A 23,824-nucleotide genomic window follows, 5' to 3' on the forward strand; every position below is an offset into this window, starting at 1 on the left:
ATATTCGTTTTTTGGTGTTGCATAATTTGCATGATGTTGTGCTGGGTTTTCCATGGTTACAGGAACATAATTCCAGTGCTGGATTGGAGATCTATGTCTGTGACTAGTTGGGGTTGTCAGGGGATACATAGTGTAGAATGTAAGCCCGCAAGGGCAGGGTCCTCGCCCCTCTGTATCAGTCCGTCATTGTTAGTTTGTTTACTGTATGTGATATTTGGAGCTTGTATGTAACCCCTTCTCATGTACAGCACCATGGAATCAATGGTGCTATATAAATAAATAATAATAATAATAATAATAATAATATTCCTTTGATGTCCATTTCCTCGTCCCCTTCTTCTGAAGTTCCTGAGTTTTTGTCGGATTTCCAGGATGTATTTGATGAGCCCAAGTCCAGTTCCCTGCCTCCTCATAGGGACTGCGATTGTGCCATTAATTTGATTCCTGGCTGTAAGTTCCCTAAGGGCCGACTTTTCAATCTGTCTGTGCCAGAGCATGCCGCTATGCGGAGTTATGTAAAGGAGTCCTTGGAGAAAGGGCATATTCGCCCGTCTTCGTCACCGTTGGGAGCGGGATTTTTCGTTTGTTGCCAAGAAGGATGGCTCCTTGAGACCCTGTATAGATTATGGCCTTCTCAATAAGATCACTGTCAAATTCCAGTATCCGTTACCTTTGCTTTCTGATTTGTTTGCTCGGATTAACGGTGCTAGTTGGTTTACTAAAATCGACCTCCGAGGGGCATATAATCTTGTGCGTATTAAACAAGGTGATGAATGGAAAACAGCATTTAATACGCCTGAAGGCCATTTTGAATATCTTGTAATGCCATTCGGGCTCTCTAATGCTCCTTCGGTATTTCAGTCCTTTATGCATGATATCTTCCGGAATTATCTGGATAAATTTATGATTGTGTATTTGGATGATATTTTGGTTTTCTCCGATGATTGGGAGTCTCATGTGAAGCAGGTTAGGATGGTGTTTCAGGTCCTTCGTACTAATGCGTTGTTTGTGAAGGGGTCTAAGTGCCTCTTTGGAGTTCAGAGGGTTTCTTTTTTGGGTTTCATTTTTTCTCCCTCGGCTATTGAAATGGACCCTGTTAAAGTCCAGGCCATTCATGATTGGACTCAACCTACATCTGTAAAGAGCCGAGCCTTCAGAAATTTTTGGGCTTTGCCAATTTTTATCGTCGCTTTATTGCTAATTTTTCTAGTGTGGTGAAGCCTCTGACCGATTTGACAAGGAAGGGCGCTGATGTGGTGAATTGGTCCTCTGCGGCTGTTGAGGCCTTTCAGGAGCTTAAACGTCGTTTTACTTCTGCCCCTGTGTTGCGTCAGCCAGATGTTTCTCTCCCTTTTCAGGTTGAGGTTGATGCTTCTGAGATTGGGGCAGGGGCCGTTTTGTCTCAGAGAAATTCTGATGGCTCTTTGATGAAACCTTGTGCCTTCTTCTCCAGAAAATTTTCGTCCTCTGAGCGTAATTATGATGTCGGCAATCGGGAGTTGTTGGCTATGAAGTGGGCATTTGAGGAGTGGCGACATTGGCTTGAGGGAGCCAAGCATCGCGTGGTGGTCTTGACTGATCACAAGAATCTGATTTACCTCGAGTCTGCTAAGCGGTTGAATCCTAGACAGGCTCGGTGGTCTTTGTTTTTCTCACATTTTGATTTTGTGGTCTCGTATATTCCTGGATCTAAGAATGTGAAGGCTGATGCCCTTTCTAGGAGTTTTTTGCCTGATTCTCCGGGAGTTCTTGAGCCGGCTGGGATCCTCAAGGAGGGGGTGATTCTTTCTGCCATCTCCCCTGATTTACAGCGGGTACTTCAGGAGTTTCAGGCTGATAAACCTGACCGCTGTCCTGTGGGGAAATTGTTTGTTCCTGATAGATGGACTAGTAGGGTAATTTCTGAGGTTCATTGTTCGGTGTTGGCTGGTCACCCAGGGACTTTCGGTACCAGAGATTTGGTGGCTAGGTCCTTTTGGTGGCCTTCCTTTTCGCGGGATGTGCGTTCGTTTGTGCAGTCCTGTGGGACCTGTGCTCGGGCTAAGCCTTGCTGTTCCCGTGCCAGCGGGTTGCTTTTGCCTTTGCCTATTCCTGAGAGGCCCTGGACGCATATTTCCATGGATTTTATTTCTGATCTTCCTGTTTCTCAGAAGATGTCTGTCATCTGGGTGGTTTGTGACCGGTTTTCTAAGATGGTCCATTTGGTGCCGTTGCCTAAGTTGCCTTCCTCTTCTGATTTGGTTCCATTATTTTTTCAGCATGTGGTTCGTTTGCATGGTATTCCAGAGAATATTGTGTCTGACAGAGGTTCCCAGTTCGTTTCTAGGTTTTGGCGGTCCTTTTGTGCTAGAATGGGCATTGATTTGTCTTTTTCTTCTGCATTCCATCCTCAGACAAATGGCCAAACGGAGCGAACCAATCAAACCTTGGAAACCTATTTGAGATGCTTCGTGTCTGCTGATCAGGATGATTGGGTGACCTTTTTGCCGTTGGCAGAGTTTGCCTTTAATAATCGAGCTAGTTCGGCTACCTTGGTTTCGCCTTTTTTTTGTAACTTTGGTTTTCATCCTCGTTTTTCTTCAGGGCAGCTTGAGCCTTCTGACTGTCCTGGTGTGGATTCCGTGGTGGACAGGTTGCAGCAAATTTGGACTCATGTGGTGGACAATTTGACGTTGTCTCAGGAGAAGGCTCAGCGTTTTGCTAACCGTCGTCGGTGTGTTGGTCCCCGGCTTCGTGTTGGGAATTTGGTCTGGTTGTCTTCTCGTCATGTTCCTATGAAGGTTTCTTCCCCTAAGTTCAAGCCTCGCTTTATTGGGCCTTATAAGATTTCTGAAATTATCAATCCAGTGTCTTTTCGTTTGGCCCTTCCATCTTCCTTTTCCATTCATAATGTGTTCCATAGATCCTTGTTGCGGAGATATGTGGTACCTATGGTTCCCTCCGTTGATCCTCCTGCTCCGGTGTGGGTTGAGGGGGAATTGGAATATGTGGTAGAGAAGATTTTGGATTCTCGTTTTTCGAGGCGGAAGCTTCAGTATCTGGTCAAGTGGAAGGGTTATGGCCAGGATGATAATTCTTGGGTTGTTGCTTCCAATGTTCATGCTCCCGATTTGGTTCATGCTTTCCATTTGGCTCGTCCTGATTGGCCTGGGAGCTCTGGTGAGGGTTCGGTGACCCCTCCTCAAGGGGGGGGTACTGTTGTGAGTTCCGTTCTGGAGCTCCCTCCTGTGGTTGCTAATGGTATTTTTGCGTGTTCTGCCCTTGGGCTCCCTCTGGTGGTTTCAAGTGGAACTGCTGCTCAGTTAGGTAGCTGTGGCAGCTGCCTTCACTAATCGCCTTGCCTGGGTTTGTTATTTAAACCTGCTCTGGGCCTTAGTCCATGCCTGCTGTCAATGTTCTTGGTTGGATTTGATTCTTCCCTTGGATTTCTCATATGGCCAGTCCTTGTCTGCAAAAGATAAGTTTTGCTAGTTTTGTTTGTCCATTTGCTTGGACTCTATTGCTTTGCATTTTGTCTCTTTTGTCCAGCTTGTCACTATGTCTTATTCAGGCTAGCTGGAAGCTCTGGGAAAGCAGATTTGCCCCTCCACACCGTGAGTCGGTGTGGAGTTCATTTTTGTAAACTCTGCGTGGATTTTGTAGTTTTTAATACTGACCGCACAGTATCCTTTGCTCTCTGTCTATCTAGTTTAGTTTTGGCCTCCCTTTGCTGAAATCTAATTTCATTTCTGTGTTCGTCATTTCCCTCTCCTTTCACAGTCAATATTTGTGGGGGGCTGTCTTTCCTTTTGGGGGTTTCTCTGAGGCAAGATAGCTTTCTATTTCCTTCTTTAGGGGTAGTTATATCTGAGGCTGTGACGAGGTGTCTAGGGAGTGTCAGGAACATCCCACGGCTATTTCTAGTTGTGTTGTTAGGATTAGGGACTGCGGTCAGTAGAGATACCACCTTCTCAGAGCTCGTTCATGTTGCGTTTTAGCCACCAGGTCATTTCAGTGTGGCCTCTTAACCACCAGGTCATAACAGTTCACCTTCTCATTTAGTGGTGGTGAAATTTAACTATCTACATAGATCATGCAGAATTGCAGATTAAAAAAAAAATTATGTTGCTAAACATGATACAGCCCGCTATGTCCCAAGTTGTAATTTTGTGGCGTTGAAATTATTATGTGTGCAGAGCTGTAGCATATAAAAAAAATATATATTTTTTTACAAATGTGATACAGCAGGCTAGATTCGAGTTTGAAATTGTTTGGAGTATATCTTTAAGGTTATACAGGCTTCATCCACACTAAAAACACATTTGTTCAGTTACTAACGTCATACACTAGGGGAGATCTAATTTTGAAATTGTTTGGAGCATATCTTTGTCAACCAGGCCTCATCCACAGTAAATTCTTTCTTCTCTTATTAACGTTATGCAGTTGGGGAAACTTAATTTGTTTTTGAGCATCTAGTCTAATTTATACAGGCCTCATTCACACACCAAAAAGTTTCTTCTGTTACTAACGTTCTACAGTAGGGGAGATCTCACTTTTAAATTGTTTGGAGCATCTAGTCTATTTTATACATGCCTCATCTACACACGAAAAATGTCTTCTGTTACTAAGCCCCAAAAAAATTTCTTTGGGTACTAATATCAAGCAATAGGGTAGCTCTCACTTTGAAATTGTTTGGAACATCTAGTCTATTTTATACAGGCCTCGTCCACGCACAAAAAAATAATTTCTTCTGTTTCTAACATCATACAGTATGGGAGATCTCATTTTGAAATTGTTTGGAGTATCTAGTCTGTTATATGGGCCTCATCCACAGGCCAAAAAAATGCCTTTGGTTACTAACATCATACAGTAGGGTAGATCTCACTTTCAAATTGTTTGGAGCATCTATTCTTTTTTATACAGGCCTCATCCACATTCAAACAATTTTTTCTTCTGTGACTAAAGCGATTCAGCATGCCATATTTCACTTTGTCATTTACTGCCGCTGAAATTCAGCTGTTTGCAGAGCTGGTGCAGAGTTAAACATTTATTTTTGTTGCTAATATTGTGCTCCTACCATACTATCTGAGAAACATGACTGGGAAAAAGCAAGGTTATGGTGGAATGGGGACGAGGCTTCGTGTTCACGGTGTACGTGGGGTAGGTGGTAATGTTTGTGAAAGCATTAGTGAACCAACAATGTCATATCCTATACAAAGACAACCGACAACTTCAGTTCCTGGACGGCCTTGTTAATGAGGCCCAGAAAGAGCATGTGCTCTAGTGGATGGCAAGCACAGATTCAAGCGGCCTCTCCTCCTCTTCCTCCACCTCAACATCACATCCAGTACAGTCCACAGAGGTCACACCCCAATTACCCTTTCTTCCCCGTGCATCACAACTCCCATCCAACTGACTGTAGGGAACAACAGATGCGTGAGTCTGCAGAGCTGTTCACACATTCTATGCCATGGGCATCAGCAGTGTACTCAAAAGCTTCACAGAGTTAGGAGGAAATCATCTGCACCAATGCCCAAAATTTTTTTAGCTTGCATCCAGGGCAGGATGAAGTAGGGTCCGAGCAGCATCCTGACCCTCGTCACCAGATGTTAACCCCCAGGGGGAGGTGATCCTGATGAGACTCCGATATCTGAGGCTCCCGTGGATTGTACTGTGCTGAGCAGATTATCTGAGGATGTGGAGGAGGAGGAAGACGAGGAGGTTACCTTGCGTCGTACAGCACAGACACGTAATGATGTCCTGATGGATAAGCACAGCTGGCTGTCCTCTGAAATTGTAGACCGCCTAACTTTCATCAAGATGAACAAGTCATGGATCGCCAAGGACATTTGCACCACAATCATAGACTGTACAGACTAGGCGATGTTGAAGTTATTAGTGTGCTGCATTGTTCTCGTATAATTGCACTCTGTGATATCTTTAGTGTGGCTTCTGTGCCTGCTTTTGCTGCTGCAGATGTTAACACAAATTTGTGGAAATGTAGACAGTCATGGTTGGTCTCCATCTTCTGGGTTGCTGTAGTGGAAGATGTGTCAGTCCCTATTATACTATTTATACTCTCATGAAATTTATGCCACTTTGGTGGTGTTGCCACTAATTTTTGGAAATGTGAACACCCCTGGCTGGGTGTCCATTTGCTGGGTTGGCTGTAGTGAAAGAGAAGTCGCTCCCTTTTATACTATTTGTACTATGGTGAAATTTATGGTACTTTATTGGTGTCTGCCACTAATTTTTGAAAATGTGTACACTACTGGCTGGGTTTCCATCTGCTCCGTTGGCTGTAGTGGAAGATGTGTTGGTCCTTATTATAATATTTCTACTGTGGTGAAATTGATGCAACTTTGTTGGTGTCTGCAACTAATTTTTGTAAATGTATAGACTCCTGGTTGGGTCTCCTTCATGTGTGTTGCCTGTAGCAGTAGGCCTCTGAGACCGGCAGGCCTCCACTTCCTTTGAGTCAACTACCCGTGTTAGTATCTTTAAATTTTTCTGACAATAGTAGTCTACGAAACTGATATTTGTGCCCCCTGAGTGTGGCTGAGCATGAAAGCAAGTTGAGCTGTCGAATGTGGTATTAGGGCTCCCTGCACAGCTGGCCTACACCGATCCTTCACCCACCTCATCTTACTTTGTTGTTCAATTCAAAGCTGTAAATGCTTGCCAAGACCCTGATATATCATGCATGCCATGCTAGAATTTGTACTGTGGGTGAATTGAAGCCTCCTTCCTGGTGTCTGACCTTAATTTGCTGTGTTTTGGCAGCTTTTGGGCCCATTTGAAGGTGCTGTGTATGCGTTTGTTTTTGCCTCCCATTGACTCCAATGGGGTTCAGCTATATTTGGTGAATATTCAACAAATAAATTGGTGAATATTGCAATTTTGGTGATTGTAATCTGAACCAACCATTGAAATATTCACTCATCTCTAGTCCTAGTGACATGAGGATGAGAATTTGTTGCTGGTACAGCAACTGTTACCATAAGTAACAGGAGTCCCTGCACAGGAGTCCCTGGGTAACACTTAGTCTAATCCCACCATCTCAGAAATTTCTAGCCCTCCAGGGCCAGTAGGCCCAATCTTCTGGTGGTGGCCAGAGCTTTGTTCAGACCCACCCTTTCACTTTCCGTAGATCCAGGTTACCATACTGAACTTTTCCTCAATCAGCCAAAGTTTTCCCCAACACCATTGGCATCCTGTAAGCCACCCCACTTGAATGTGTCAAGTTTTGGAATAGGAGTAATTGGCCAAGATTTAAGGTTTCATTTTTCTATACATCTTCATCAACACTCTGCGTTGGCAATCTTACAGGAACTCTAGAGAGCACATCGGTGTTTCCATTCTTCTTTCCTGACTGGAACCAGATGCAGTGCTGATATTTCGAGAGGCAAGCCATCCACCTCTGTTCAAGTGCCCCTAGCTTGGCCTTCTCCAGGGGCACTAACGGGTTATTATCCATCATTACGGTCACTTCAGAACCCGTCAGGGTGCAACGTTTCGGTCATGGCACACATACCAGCACCAAAAGTTCCAATTTAAAGGAGCTATAGTTGTCGGGGTTGTGCTCCAATTCACCCAGAGACTGGCTGCCAAAAGCAATTGCTCTCTCACATCCATCTTGAATTTGAGACTGCACGGCCCCAAGACCATGTTGACTCCCATCAGTGTATAACAAAAATGGGGCATCAAACCACACAAAAGCTTCTTGCTGCTGTAGTCCTCACTCGTTGGGCTGAGTCTTGGGACCCCCAGCCGTGAACCATAGCAGCTTGTTTAAAGGGCCAGTTAGGGGAGCAAACTTCAGTATAGACCTTCTACAATATCTGGCCAGATCTAGAAAGGCCAGTACCTCCCAGAGGGTATTCGGCCAGCCACTTCTGGACATCCTCCACCTTGCTGGTGGCTGGATGTACCCCCTCCTGGGTGACCACATGCCAAAGTACTCTGTCCATATAGAATATATACTCAGCACACTCCAGGAAGTCTGATGCAAAAGGGAGTGTTTAATACATACAGTATATATATATATTCACAAACGTTTCGGTCTGTGAAGACCTTCATCAGTGTACTCTATTATTTTGAGCCGAGGGGTGTGAACTAATCACCCTTTATACACAGAGTTTGCATCAGGTACTGGAGTTTAAGCAGGATAACTGTTTAAAATAGAGGGCTGACACTAGCCGGTCGAGCGCTGTAAATAACACAAGGAGGGTCTTGAAAGTAGAGGGCTAAGCAAACCGATCACACCTGTAGCAGGCTGGAGGGTAGGAGAGGAGACGCGGTATCCACCGCAAGTCCGAAGAGCATTTCAGACTTGCAGTGGGCGCGATCGGCTTGCTTAGCCCTCTACTTTCAAGACCCTCCTTGTGTTATTTACAGCGCTCGACCGACTAGTGTCAGCCCTCTATTTTAAACAGTTATCCTGTTTAAACTCCAGTACCTGATGCAAACTCTGTGTATAAAGGGTGATTAGTTCACACCCCTCGGCTCAAAATAATAGAGCACACTGATGAAGGTCTTCACAGACCGAAACGTTTGTAAATATAAATACTGTATGTATTAAACACCCCGTTTTGCATCAGACTTCCTGGAGTGTGCTGAGTATATATTCTATATTACAGTTAAAGGTCTGGGCACCTACTCTCATGCACCTCCACCTCGGGCTGTGCTGAACATTTACTTTACTGAAGTACTCTGTCCAGTGACGGAACAGCTGACGTTTCCTGGGCTTGATCTTGAGGCTACCAGTGGTTGAATCAGTGTTGCTTCCTGGGTGGCGAGCTCAATCAGCACCTCCAGCCCACTCAGTTGTCACCCAGCTGCTGCTGGCAGCATCAATATCTGTTCTTGTCATGGCAGCCTCTTCACCAGGGTTTTCATCGGCATTTTTACCCATCCATTTGACTGGCCATACATGGTGCTCTTTCGCAGACTACAGCTCCTTATCATTTGTTGCAGAACCTTCTGGGTCTGCCTGTGTACGGTGGCCCTTTGCCAATATTTAGGCCCTTCTTTGGCGCAGAGATATTAGTCTAGGTCTCTCAGCACATTCATACCTACTGTTACATGTAATCCTCTTTGTGGCAAATGGTCCACCAGCATGACTCCCTTCTTGCCAATGTCCTGCAAAATAGTCGTACTCAAATCCAGACTGTCCCTTGTACATCCATCTCACTGTCCACCTGGCATCACCCTCTAGTGCGTTCAGAGCTACCTCTGTCCGTACCTCTGGGGTCACATTACACACGTTGACCGCCCTACGAACCCTCTCAATCCCATCCTTTGAGCCCATGTTGCTATCATCAAACTTGGCCATGTGGTGAAACAGACACCGTTGGAAGGTACCCTACCTGGACTGACAGGGGCACCTTGTGCTGGGGCATGGTCTGACACCAGGGGATTATTTCAGTTCATGTTCCTGTCCATAATTATCGCTGTATCCTGCTGTCTACGCCAAGTTATAAGTTATGGACTGGAGCCGGTTCCCCAGGATACAGCAAAGCCAATACAAGTAAAGTAGTAAACACTAAATTTGCAGCAGACCTCTATGGTTGTCATTGCCAAATTGCCATGAGTGCCACCACGTGGTCGATGTTCACAGCATGTGAGAATTTCTGCTACACACAGGTGATCTGATCATCGCCTGGGTACAGCAGAAGTGATCAAAGTACTGAGCTCCTAGTCTCCCATGGAGACTATTGAAGCATGCAAAAAGTAAAAAAAAAGTTAAAAATATTAAAAAACATAAAAGTTCAAATTACTCCCTTTTGCCCCATTCAAAATACAATAAAAAAAAAATATATATACAAATATTTGGTGTCGCCAAGTTCAGAATCGCCCGTAATATCAATATAAAAAAACGGCGTAACAAGAAGAAAAATTCCAGAAAGTTATTTTAGTAGCCGCTGTATTGCAATAAAATGCAATAAGAGGCAATCAAAAGATTGTATCTACACCAAAATCAGTCAGCTCGGCAAGCAAAAAATGAGACCTCACCCAGCCACAGATCACAAAAAATGGAGACGCTACAGGTTTTAGAAAATGGTGCCTTTTTTTTAACACAATTTGGATTTTTTTCACCACTTAAATAAAAAAGAACCTATACATGTTTGGCATCTATGAACTTGTAATGACCTGGAGAATCATAATGGCAGTTTTACTATTTAGTGAAAATGGTACAAAAAAAGAAACAACTGTGGAATTGCACTTTTCTTGCAATTGCACCGCACTTGGAATTTTTTCATGTTTTCCAGTACACGATATAAACTACACTTGTCCCGCAAGAAACAAGCCCTCACATGGCCATATTGACCAAAAAATAAAAAATGTTATGGCTCTGGAAAGAAGGGGAGCAAAAAACAGAAATTCTAAAACTGAAATACCCCTGGTCGTTAAGGGGTTAAGGACCATGTAAGTGCAATGGGTCCCTCCTTGCATCACCTCTGTATACTTCGGTAGATCCCTAATGTCCAAATTGCAGTTCAAACCAGCAGAGCAGAGTCCATTTAACATAACACCAGTTTCTGCCGACAAAACAATTGTTTTGTATCTCCTCATAGAAATAGGGTAACTGCATCAGAATCAAAAAATTCTGCGCAAACCAGTTAGCCAGTCATCAAACAGCTGCAGGCGAAAAAGTGTCCTCCGGTGGTGGTGATTAGAACTGCAGGCAATAATATTGTCAATTCTACATTACTAACAAAATAGAGCAGAAGCCACAAATTACCGTAAATGCAAACGGTTAATTGCGGGTTTGCAAGGGATCAGCAATAAGATGAGTATAATTTTTTGTTTTACTTCCTAAATTTATCATGCCCTGGGGTCCAGACAGATCTCAGAGCACAAAAAGAAACATTAAAATTGCAGAGAGTATCTTAGCTATAAATCAAATTTCCCTGCAATATGTACATGAATGGCTTAATTTGAATCTTGGAAATGTGGTTATTTCTAATCATAATGATCATAACATTGATAATTGTAATCATTTCTGTAAACATTGACCTATTTACCTGGGAAGGGTTGCAGAGAGGTGCTATATGCTGTAACTTGAACAACCCCGGGAACAGTGTGTAGCAACATTGAAACCTTATTACTTTTATTTGCATGATAAATATTAGTATTTCCATTTTCTTTAATGCTCCAGTAAATGAAATAATTATCAACTGAAATACTTGTTAATGTTGCACCTTGAAGGTAGAAAAAAAAGAAAAAAGTATTTAATAAACTTAACTGCATTATTGAACTGAGTGCACTATTCCACACATTCCCACCATCGCCAAAAAAGCTTGAATATTAAAGATTCAACAAACTAACTAATTTAGGAATATTCATCATTTTTTATTGACAATTATGCCCTCAATAAGACAGGTAGCAAGAGAACTTGTTTTGTCCTAAATTACAAAGTCACAAACTGAGAGGGATTTTTTTCTATACTATAATGTAAACTGAATTGATCATCTCCCGTGAAAGTAGACTACATATTGTCTAGAAATATATGTTTTTATCTGACAGACACAATACAATGATTAGCAGAAACCAATAAATACGTATAGTTGTGTTGGATAATTACATTACAGGTTGCCAGCCAAACTCCAAGCTATAACTCAACGACTTCTGCTACAACTATCTGTAGATATGTAATGAACCCTTATAAGTTAAATAAATGTTATTATTATATTACTAGTATTAATTTGGATGTGTGGCCCTCTTTAGCTCGTTTAGACTCACCAATAGAGTTGAGCGACCTTGACCTTTTTAGAGTCGAGCCGGGTTTTGCGAAACCCGACTATGTCCAAAGTCGGGTCGAGTGAAATCGGCCGATTATGACGTAAAGTCGGGATCGACCGAAACACGAAACCCAATGCAAGTCAATGGGGCAGCATAGTCGGCAGTGAGTGGGGGCCAGGAAAACACCTAGAGTGCCCATTTTAATGTCAAAACCATCCATTCTTCTTAATGAAGCTTGTCAAGCGTAATTTACCTTAAAATAATTGGAAGGCATTTGAAATTGGGGGTCATTTGGCTAAAGTTGTGGGGGGTAGGGCTGGTTCAAGTAATTAGTGGGCCCAGTAAATCTGGACCACGTCACGGCAGTGGAGCAGGGAGAGGTAAGTATTTCAACTTTGCAAGTGCTGTGATCCTGAGCAAGCAGGGGGGGGCCCACTCGTTGGCATTGGCACTGGCACAGGGCCCCTCAAAGTACAGCGGTGTGTTTGCACGGCGGGGGCGCCTCCCACCGGCAGCAACACTTTTGCGTACTATGAGAGGCCCTGTGCCAGTGACGTCGCCAACTAGTATTCCTCCCCCCACCTGATGAAGGAACCTGCACTTTCATCTGCACCTTCCTCTTTGTCCCCGTGTAAGGTGGTATGGTATGCGGGAAGAGCAACCTGACTTTCAGCAGGGTCACAATGTTGTTGTGTAGCGTGCACGGGGAATGTTGCGTTATGGGTCAATGTACCAGCAGACTCATCTATCACTGGCTGGGCAATGGGCACGATGAAGTGGAAACACAGATATAGGCCCAAAGAAGAAAGTGGGCTAAATGCAGTTCAAAATTGGTAACACAGGAATAACCAGGGGGCATTGCAGTGGAGGACAACTGGAATGAGAGGCTGACACAGAGAGTAGGGCCAAATCAGTAAGTAGTCGAAATGCAGTTCAAAATTGGCAACCGTAGTAAACAGGCGGCACAGCTTTGTTCAGTGGAGGAGAACAGCAAGGAGTGGCAGACACCGATAGTAGGCCCCAACCCAACTAGTAGGCCAAATGCAGTCTAACATTAACAACTACTTAACGAGAGGCTGAAAATGGAATTTCAGGACAGGAAACCAGGAGAACAGCAAGGAGTGGCAGACACCGATAGTAGGCCCCAAACCAACTAGTACGCCAAATGCAGTTGTTCCATTTAACCACAATTTAATGAGAGCCTGAAGATAGAAGCTCAGGAAAGGCAACCTGGGGAACACCTTGGAGTGTAACACACCATCTCTCTCCACCCCATACCCATTTTGTAGGCCTAATGCTGTGTACTTTTCTACAACTACTAAACGAGAGTCGGAAGACCGAAGCAATGGCAAGGAAACCTGGGGAACACCTTGGAGTGTAACACACCATCTCTCTCCACCCCATACCCAATTTGTAGGCCTAATGCAGCCTACTTTCCGACACCTACTAAACGAGAGCATGAAGATCGAAGCTCAGGAAAGGCAACCTGGGGAACACCTTGGAGTGTAACACACCATCTCTCTCCACCCCATACCCATTTTTTAGGCCTAATGCAGTGTACTTTTCTACAACTACTAAACGAGAGTCGGAAGACCGAAGCAATGGCAAGGAAACCTGGGGAACACCTTGGAGTGTAACACACCATCTCTCTCCACCCCATTCCCCATTTTTTAGGCCTAATGCAGCCTACTTTCCGACACCTACTAAACGAGAGCATGAAGATCGAAGCTCAGGAAAGGCAACCTGGGGAACACCTTGGAGTGTAACACACCATCTCTCTCCACCCCATACCCATTTTGTAGGCCTAATGCTGTGTACTTTTCTACAACTACTAAACGAGAGTCGGAAGACCGAAGCAATGGCAAGGAAACCTGGGGAACACCTTGGAGTGTAACACACCATCTCTCTCCACCCCATACCCAATTTGTAGGCCTAATGCAGCCTACTTTCCGACACCTACTAAACGAGAGCATGAAGATCGAAGCTCAGGAAAGGCAACCTGGGGAACACCTTGGAGTGTAACACAACCTCTCTCTACACCACGGAAGGGCTGATTCTTAGGAAGGAAGGCTGTTGTAAATAAGCATTGCGCGTCCGAGGGTGATTATATTCTTATTCGGTATCTACTCACCCTCGGACGCGCCATGCTTCTTGATTTGTAATTAATGTTTATTTGCAATGTGCTTTTGACTTACTCAATTATTTTTTTAATTATTGATTTTATTAAATTAATAGTTTAACATCTTATTGGAAATAATTTAAAGGAGACGCGACAGGACAACACTCGGTGGATGCCATATCTGTGTTAACAACTCCAAAAAACTTTCAGTTAACTTCTTGCAGGAGAAAGAAATTGTAGCTGTTGGACCTTTGTAGTACAGTTCCAGATATTTGTTGTGTGTTTGTTTTGATTGTTAAAATGTCTGCATTTGAGATCTCAACACGATCTTATTTTTTATAATCAAATTAATTTTTTAAATATTTTATTAGGTTGGTTCAAGGGGTACACGGGCCGCAGTAGACAGGTCAGTGGAGGCCTAGTGGAAGGAGGGACCACAGACAGGCATCGAAGGCCTAAAATAATAACACATGGCTGTAGGCAATTTTAAATTGGTTCCAGGGGTACACGGGCAGCAGTGCCCTGGTCAGTGTAGTAGTAGTTGAAAGAATGGACCGCAGACAGGCATCGAAGGCCTAAAATAAAAAAATTGGGCTGGCTGTAGGCAATTTTAAATTGGTTCCAGGGGTACACGGGCAGCAGTGGTGTGGTCAGTGGAGGCCTAGTGGAAGGAGTGACCGCAGACAGGCATCGAAGGCCTAAAATATTAACACATGGCTGTAGTCAATTTTAAATTGGTTCCAGGGGTACTTGGGCAGCAGTGCCCTGGTCAGTGTAGTAGTAGTTGAACGAATGGACCGCAGACAGGCATCGAAGGCCTAAAATAAAAAAATTGGGCTGGCTGTAGGCAATTTTAAATTGGTTCCAGGGGTACACGGGCAGCAGTGGTGTGGTCAGTGGAGGCCTAGTGGAAGGAGTGACCGCAGACAGGCATCGAAGGCCTAAAATAATCACACATGGCTGTAGGCAATTTTAAATTGGTTCCAGGGGTACACGGGCAGCAGTGGTGTGGTCAGTGGAGGCCTAGTGGAAGGAGTGACCGCAGACAGGCATCGAAGGCCTAAAATAATAACACATGGCTGTAGGCAATTTTAAATTGGTTCCAGGGGTACACGGGCAGCAGTGCCCTGGTCAGTGTAATAGTAGTTGAAAGAATGGACCGCAGACAGGCATCGAAGGCCTAAAATAAAAAAATTGGGCTGGCTGTAGGCAATTTTAAATTGGTTCCAGGGGTACACGGGCAGCAGTGGTGTGGTCAGTGGAGGCCTAGTGGAAGGAGTGACCGCAGACAGGCATCGAAGGCCTAAAATAATAACACATGGCTGTAGGCAATTTTAAATTGGTTCCAGGGGTACACGGGCAGCAGTGGTCTGGTCAGTGGAAGTCTAGTGGAAGGAGTGACCGCAGACAGGCTTCGAAGGCCTAACATAACAAACTTGGGCTGACTATAGGCACTTTTAAATTGGTTCCAGGGTAACACGGCCAGCAGTGGCCTGGTCAGTGTAGTAGTTGTAGAAAGAAGGGACCGCAGACAGGCTTCGAAGGCCTAACATAACAAAAATGTCAAAACAATGGTATTGTCAGTGCCAGGCATTGAAGGATGTCAGCGCCTAGACTACACATTGGTGAAGCTGTGAGAGATAATTTTGCTAGTGGTAGAGCACTGTTTGAGCTGGGGGGGGAACTGGCTTGTGGCCGGCGGTACAGGCACAGGGCCCTTCATATTACAACGGTGTGTCTGACGTTGGGTGCGCACCACCACCGCCAGAGACACTTTATTGTACTATGAGGGACCCAGTGGCAGTGCCGTCGACCAAAAGCGGCCACACCCACCTCTTCAGACAAACAGCACTCTCAAGGGTCCAAGCGCAAAGTGGCGATAGCACGGCCCCGTGTGGGGAGTTTGGCCATTTCGTGAGGTGGAAACATGTCGTATGCTGGACAATCAGGTGAAGAAAATTACGAGATTGGAAAAGTCATTCAGAATAGTCCACAGGCAAGACCTTTTCATAGGAAAGCTAGGTGTCAGCCGGGCAGGGTGGGGCAAAAGATTTTGAAATCCAGTTGTGGTTCATTTTAATGAAGGTTAGATCATCTACATTTTGGGTAGCCAGACGAGTCCTTTTTTCTGTTAGTATTGAACCTGCAGCACTGAATACTCTTTCTGATAGGACACTAGCTGCCGGGCAAGCAAGCTCCTGCAATGCATATTCTGCCAATTCTGGCCAGGTGTCTAATTTGGATGCCCAGTAATCAAATGGGAATGACGGTTGAGGGAGAACGTCGATAAGGGATGAAAAATAGTTTGTAACCATACTGGACAAATGTTGTCTCCTGTCACTTTGAATTGATGCTGCAGTACCTGTCCTGTCTGCGGTCATAGAAAAATCACTCCACAACCTGGTCAGAAAACCCCTCTGGCCAACGCCACTTCTGATTTCTGCCCCTCTAACACCTCTGGTCTGCTGGCCCCTGGAGCTCGTGTGAGAACGATCACGGGCGCTGTGTGCAGGGAATGCCAGAAGCAAACGGTCAACAAGAGTTGATTGTTTTGTTGCTAATATTAGTTCCAAGTTCTCATGTGGCATAATATTTTGCAATTTGCCTTTATAGCGAGGATCAAGGAGGCAGGCCAACCAGTAATCGTCATCGTTCATCATTTTTGTAATGCGTGTGTCCCTTTTGAGGATACGCAAGGCATAATCCGCCATGTGGGCCAAAGTTCCCGTTGTCAAATCTGCGGTTGTGCTTGGTTGAGGGGCAGTTGCAGGCAAATCTACGTCACTTGTGTCCCTCAAAAAACCAGAACCCGGCCTTGCCACGCCACCAATTTCCCGTGCCCCCGGGAAAGCTTCCTCATTAAAAATATACTCATCCGCATCATCCTCCTCATCCTCCACCTCCTCTTCGCCCGGTACCTCGTCATGTACACTGCCCTGACCAGACAATCGCTGACTGTCATCAAGGCTTTCCTCTTCCTCTGGTGCAGACGCCTGATCCTTTATGTGCGTCAAACTTTGCATCAGCAGACGCATTAGGGGGATGCTCATGCTTATTATGGCGTTGTCTGCACTAACCAGCCGTGTGCATTCCTCAAAACACTGAAGGACTTGACACATGTCTTGAATCTTCGACCACTGCACACCTGACAACTCCATGTCTGCCATCCTACTGCCTGCCCGTGTATGTGTATCCTCCCACAAAAACATAACAGCCCGCCTCTGTTCGCACAGTCTCTGAAGCATGTGCAGTGTTGAGTTCCACCTTGTTGCAACGTCTATGATTAGGCGATGCTGGGGAAGGTTCAAAGAACGCTGATAGGTCTGCATACGGCTGGAGTGTACAGGCGAACGGCGGATATGTGCGCAAAGTCCACGCACTTTGAGGAGCAGGTCGGATAACCCCGGATAACTTTTCAGGAAGCACTGCACCACCAGGTTTAAGGTGTGAGCCAGGCAAGGAATGTGTTTCAGTTGGGAAAGGGAGATGGCAGCCATGAAATTCCTTCCGTTATCACTCACTACCTTGCCTGCCTCAAGATCTACAGTGCCCAGCCACGACTGCGTTTCTTGCTGCAAGAACTCGGACAGAACTTCCGCGGTGTGTCTATTGTCGCCCAAACACTTCATAGCCAATACAGCCTGCTGACGTATGCCAGTAGCTGCCCCATAATGGGAGACCTGGTGTGCAACAGTGGCAGGTGCGGATGGAGTGTTTGTGCGACTGCGGTCTGTGGACGAGCTCTTGCTTCTGCAGGAGGACGAGGAGGAGGAGGAGGAGGAGGGGGTGCGAACGGCTACAGACAACTGTTTACTAGACCGTGGGCTAGGCAGAACTGTCCCAAACTTGCTGTCCCCTGTGGACCCTGAATCCACCACATTTACCCAGTGTGCCGTGATGGACACGTAACGTCCCTGGCCATGCCTACTGGTCCATGCATCTGTTGTCAGGTGCACCTTTGTGCTCACAGATTGCCTGAGTGCATGGACGATGCGCTCTTTAACATGCTGGTGGAGGGCTGGGATGGCTTTTCTGGAAAAAAAGTGTCGACTGGGTAGCTCGTAGCGTGGTACAGCGTAGTCCATCAGGTCTTTGAAAGCTTCGCTTTCAACTAACCGGTAGGGCATCATCTCTAACGAGATTAGTCTAGCTATGTGGGCGTTCAAACCCTGTGTACGCGGATGCGAGGCTAAGTACTTCCTTTTTCTAACCATAGTCTCATGTAGGGTGAGCTGGACTGGAGAGATGGAGATCGTGGAACTAGCGGGGGTGCCGGTGGACATGGCAGACTGAGAGACGGTGGGAGATGGTATTGTTGCCGCCGGTGCCCTAGATGCAGTGTTTCCTACTACGAAACTGGTGATTCCCTGACCCTGACTGCTTTGGCCTGGCAAAGATACCTGCACAGATACAGCAGGTGGTGCGCTAAATGGTGGTCCTACACTGCCGGAAGGGATGTTGCGTTGATGACTAGCTTCATTGGCCGAGGGTGCAACAACCTTAAGGGACGTTTGGTAGTTAGTCCAAGCTTTCAAATGCATGGTGGTTAAATGTCTATGCATGCAACTAGTATTGAGACTTTTCAGATTCTGACCTCTGCTTAAGGAAGTAGAACATTTTTGACAGATGACTTTGCGCTGATCAATTGGATGTTGTTTAAAAAAATGCCAGACTGCACTCTTTCTAGCATCGGATACCTTTTCAGGCATTGCAGACTGAGCTTTAACCGGATGGCCACGCTGTCCTCCACCAGGTTTTGGCTTTGCCACGCGTTTTGGGCAAGATACGGGCCCGGCAGATGGAACCTGTGGCGATGTTGATGCCTGCTGCGGCCCCTCCTCCTCCTCTGCTTCAGAACTGCTGCCGCCTGCACCCTGTTCCCCCAATGGCTGCCAATCGGGGTCAAGAACTGGGTCATCTAATAACTCTTCTTGTACCTCCTGCGCAACTTCGTCTGTGTCACCGTGTCGTTCGGTGGTATAGCGTTCGTGATGGGGCAACATAGTCTCATCAGGGTCTGATTCTTGATCAGCACCCTGCGAGGGCAATGTTGTGGTCTGAGTCAAAGGACCAGCATAGTAGTCTGGCTGTGGCTGTGCGTCAGTGCACTCCATGTCAGATTCAATTTGTAATGGGCATGGACTGTTAACTGCTTCACTTTCTAAGCCAGGGACGGTATGTGTAAAGAGCTCCATGGAGTAACCCGTTGTGTCGCCTGCTGCATTCTTCTCTGTTGTTGTTTTTGCTGAAGAGGACAAGGAAGTGACTTGTCCCTGACCGTGAACATCCACTAACGACGCGCTGCTTTTACTTTTACCAGTTTCACGAGAGGAGGCAAAAGAGCTAGAGGCTGAGTCAGCAAGATAAGCCAAAACTTGCTCTTGCTGCTCCGGCTTTAAAAGCGGTTTTCCTAATCCCAGAAAAGGGAGCGTTCGAGGCCTTGTGTAGCCGGACGACGAACCTGGCTCCACAGCTCCAGACTTAGGTGCAATATTTTTTACCCCACGACCACCTGATGCTCCACCACTACCACTACCCTCATTACCAGCTGACAATGAACGCCCCCGGCCACGACCTCTTCCACTAGACTTCCTCATTGTTTTAAAAACGTAACCAAACTAACGTTATTTGTTGCAGTCACACAACTTACACGGTGAGCTATAACTTCAGTATGATTTAGCTACCCCTTTACAGGTTGGTGAGACCACAGCGAAAATCAGGCCCAATGTTACACACTCTTTTTTTGGTGGCTGCAAATTAGAGAGATGCCCCACACGCAGGACTGTCACTGAAGCACAAATGTTAATATTAATGTCACACTATTATTTTTATTTTATTTTTATTTTTTTCAGGAACACTTTAGAAACCCCCCCCAAAAAAAAAACATTGATTTTTGCAGGGAGAATTTAGAAAACAAATGTAACAAACTATATGCTTTCTATGGGCCACTGAGTGAGAGATGACGCACACAGGAATCAGGAGTGGCACACAAGCCCAGAGGCCAATATTTTTCTACCAATGATTGATGGAGTTATTTTCTCTGGTAGATTTTGGAACCCAAATCAAGGAAAAAAAATATAGGCTTTCTATGGACCACAATTGGAGAGAGAGAGAGAGAGAGAGATGGCACACCCAGGAGTCAAGACTGGCACACAAGCAGAAAGGCCAATATTAACCCCTTACCGGCATCGGACGTACTATACCGTCCGATGCCGGCTCCCCTGCTTTGATGCAGGGCTCCGCGGTGAGCCCGCACCAAAGCCGGGACATGTCAGCTGTTTTGAACAGCTGACATGTGCCCGTAATAGGCGCGGGCAGAATCGCGATCTGCCCGCACCTATTAACTAGTTAAATGCCGCTGTCAAACGCAGACAGCGGCATTTAACTACCGCTTCCGGCCGGGCGGCCGGAAATGACGTCATCGCCGACCCCCGTCACATGTCCGGGGGTCGGCGATGCGTCTCCATTGTAGCCATAGAGGTCCTTGAGACCTCTATGGTTACTGATTGCCCGTCGCTGTGAGCGCCACCCTGTGGTCGGCGCTCACAGCACACGTGCAATTCTGCTACATAGCAGCGATCAGCAGATCGCTGCTATGTAGCAGAGCCGATCGGCTTGTGCCTGCTTCTAGCCTCTCATGGAGGCTATTGAAGCATGGCAAAAGTTAAAAAAAAAAGTTTTAAAAAATGTGAAAAAAATAAAAAAAACATAAAAGTTTAAATCACCCCCCTTTCGCCCCAATCAAAATAAATCAATAAAAAAAATATCAAATCTACGCATATTTGGTATCGCCGCGCTCAGAATTGCCCGATCTATCAAATAAAAAAAAGTATTAACCTGATCGCTAAACAGCGTAGCGGGAAAAAAACTCGAAACGCCAGAATTACGTTTTTTTGGTCGCCGCGACATTGCATTAAAATGCAATAACGGGCGATCAAAAGAACGTATCTGCACCGAAATGCTATCATTAAAAACGTCATCTCGGCACGCAAAAAATAAGCCCTCAACCGACCCCAGATCACGAAAAATGGAGACGCTACGAGTATCGGAAAATGGCGCAATTTTTTTTTTTTTTTTTTTAGCAAAGTTTGGAATTTTTTTTCACCACTTAGATAAAAAATAACCTAGTCATGTTTGGTGTCTATGAACTCGTAATGACCTGGAGAATCATAATGGCAGGTCATTTTTAGCATTTAGTGAACCTAGCAAAAAAGCCAAACAAAAAACCAATGTGGGATTGCACTTTTTTTGCAATTTCACCGCACTTGGAATTTTTTTCCCGTTTTCTAGTACACGACATGTTAAAACCAATGATGTCGTTCAAAAGTACAACTCGTCCCGCAAAAAATAAGCCCTCACATGGCCAAATTGACGGAAAAATAAAAAAGTTATGGCTCTGGGAAGGAGGGGAGCGAAAAACGAACACGGAAAAACGAAAAATCCCCTGGTCATGAAGGGGTTAATCTCCCACTGTTTTTTTTTTTTTTTTTTTTTTTTTTCAGGGAGACTTTAGAAAAAAAAATAATAAAAAAAATATGATTTTATCAGGAAGAATTTAGAAACCAAATAAAATAAAATGATTTTTTCAGGGAGAATTTATAAAACAAATAAAACCAAAAATAGGCGTTCTATGGCCCACTGACTGAGAGATGACGCACCCAGGAGTCAAGACTGGCACACAAGCAGAAAGGCCAATATTAATCTCCCACTGTTTTTTTTTTTTTTTTCAGGGAGACTTTAGAAAAAAAAATAATAAAAAAAATATGATTTTGTCAGGAAGAATTTAGAAACCAAATAAAATAAAATGATTTTTTCAGGGAGAATTTAGAAAACAAATAAAACCAAAAATAGGCGTTCTATGGCCCACTGACTAAGAGAGAGAGAGAGAGATGGAACGCTTAGTACTGGCACACAAGCCCAAAGGGCAATATTAATCTCCCTTTTTTTTTCCAGGGAGAATTTCTAAAACCCCCCCAAAAAAAAAAATAGGCTTTCTATGGCCCACTATTTGTGAGAGAGATGGGACGCTCAGGACTGGCACAGATGGCACGCTCAGGACTGGCACAGAAGCCCAGAGGCCAATATTAATCTCCCTTTTTTTCTGGGAGAATTTATAAAACCAAAAAAATATTTAAATAGGCTTTCTATGGCCCACTATTTGTGAGAGAGATGGCACGCTCAGGACTGGCACAGATGGCACGCTCACAACTGGCACACAAGCCCAGAGGCCAATATTAATCTCCCTTTTTTCAGGGAAAATTTATAAAACCAAAAAAAAAATTAAATAGGCTTTCTATGGCCCACTATTTGTGAGAGAGATGGCACGCTCAGGACTGGCACAGATGGCACGCTCACAACTGGCACACAAGCCCAGAGGCCAATATTAATCTCCCTTTTTTCAGGGAAAATTTATAAAACAAAAAAAAAAAATTAAATAGGCTTTCTATGGCCCACTATTTGTGAGAGAGATGGCACGCTCAGGACTGGCACAGATGGCACGCTCACAACTGGCACACAAGCCCAGAGGCCAATATTAATCTCCCTTTTTTTCAGGGAGAATTTATAAAACCAAAAAAAAAATTAAATAGGCTTTCTATGGCCCACTATTTGTGAGAGAGATGGCACGCTCAGGGCTGGCACAGATGGCACGCTCAGGACTGGCACACAAGCCCAGAGGCCAATATTAATCTCCCTTTTTTTCAGGGAGAATTTATAAAACCCCAAAAAAAATAAAATAGGCTTTCTATGGCCCACTATTTGTGAGAGAGATGGCACACTCAGGACTGGCACACAAGCCCAAAGGCCAATATTAATCTCCCACTGTATTTTTATCAGGGAGAATTTATACACCCCACAAAAAAAAATACAGAAAAATGAAAAGGCTTTCTATGGCCCACTATGTGAGAGAGATGGCACACACAGGGATGGCACTCTAGCAGAAATGCCAAATTGCCAATCTTAATCTCCCACCAAAAAAAAAAAAAAAAAAAAACACAGGGAATGTCCTACAATTACTATCTCCCTGCCTGCAGTAATCTCAGCCAGGTATGGCAGGCAGCTACTATCTCCCTGCCTGCAGTAATCTCAGCCAGGTATGGCAGGCAGCAATAAGGAGTGGACTGATGCACAAATGAAATAAAAAGTGTGGACAAACAAAAAAGATAGCTGTGCAGAAAGGAAGGAACAAGAGGATTTGTGCTTTGAAAAAAGCAGTTGGTTTGCACAGCGGCGTACACACAGCAATGCAGCTATCAGGGAGCCTTCTAGGGCAGCCCAATGAGCTACAGCGCTGAGGGGAAAAAAAAAAAAAAAAAACTTCCACTGTCCCTGCACACCGAGGGTGGTGTTGGACAGTGCAAATCGCTGCAGCACAAGCGGTTTTGTGGTTAATGGACCCTGCCTAACGCTATCCCTGCTTCTGACAAAGCGGCAGCAACCTCTCCCTAAGCTCAGATCAGCAGCAGTAAGATGGCGGTCGGCGGGAACGCCTCTTTATAGCCCCTGTGACGTCGCAGACAGCAAGCCAATCACTGCAATGCCCTTCTCTAAGATGGTGGGGACCAGGACCTATGTCATCACGCTGCCCACACTCTGCGTTTACCTTCATTGGCTGAGAAATGGCGCTTTTCGCGTCATTGAAACGCGACTTTGGCGCGAAAGTCGCGTACCGCATGGCCGACCCCGCACAGGGGTCGGATCGGGTTTCATGAAACCCCGACTTAGCCAAAAGTCGGCGACTTTTGAAAATGTTCGACCCGTTTCGCTCAACCCTACTCACCAACATACAACCAAAGGTTGTTCGTCGACATGTTTCTTGCAGCTAAAATTACAACTGTGGTTCCGGTCAGGGCTAAACGTGGAATAAAAAGCAGCCCTAGCTTACAAACCACGCCAACCCATAAACAATATCACGGACCCCTCACATCAAGGAAAAAGATAATCTAGCCCAGCTCACACTGGGCCACAGGTTAACAGTTAAAT

General features: G+C 45.1%; 1 protein-coding gene across 7 annotated transcripts in view; it reads right to left on the minus strand.

Moving 5' to 3' along the window:
- The window catches only part of ROS1 (ROS proto-oncogene 1, receptor tyrosine kinase), a 416,131-nt gene that overhangs the window by 144,804 nt on the left and 247,503 nt on the right, over positions 1 to 23,824 (minus strand). For all 7 annotated transcript variants that reach the window (XM_069726197.1, XM_069726196.1, XM_069726195.1 and 4 more), the window contains one exon: positions 11,007 to 11,183. In XM_069726197.1, the coding sequence (XP_069582298.1) occupies positions 11,007 to 11,183 (177 nt within the window). The remainder of the gene's footprint in view (positions 1 to 11,006; positions 11,184 to 23,824) is intronic.

The sequence above is a fragment of the Ranitomeya imitator genome, chromosome 5 (genome assembly GCF_032444005.1).
Source record: "Ranitomeya imitator isolate aRanImi1 chromosome 5, aRanImi1.pri, whole genome shotgun sequence".
Lineage (NCBI taxonomy): Eukaryota > Metazoa > Chordata > Amphibia > Anura > Dendrobatidae > Ranitomeya > Ranitomeya imitator.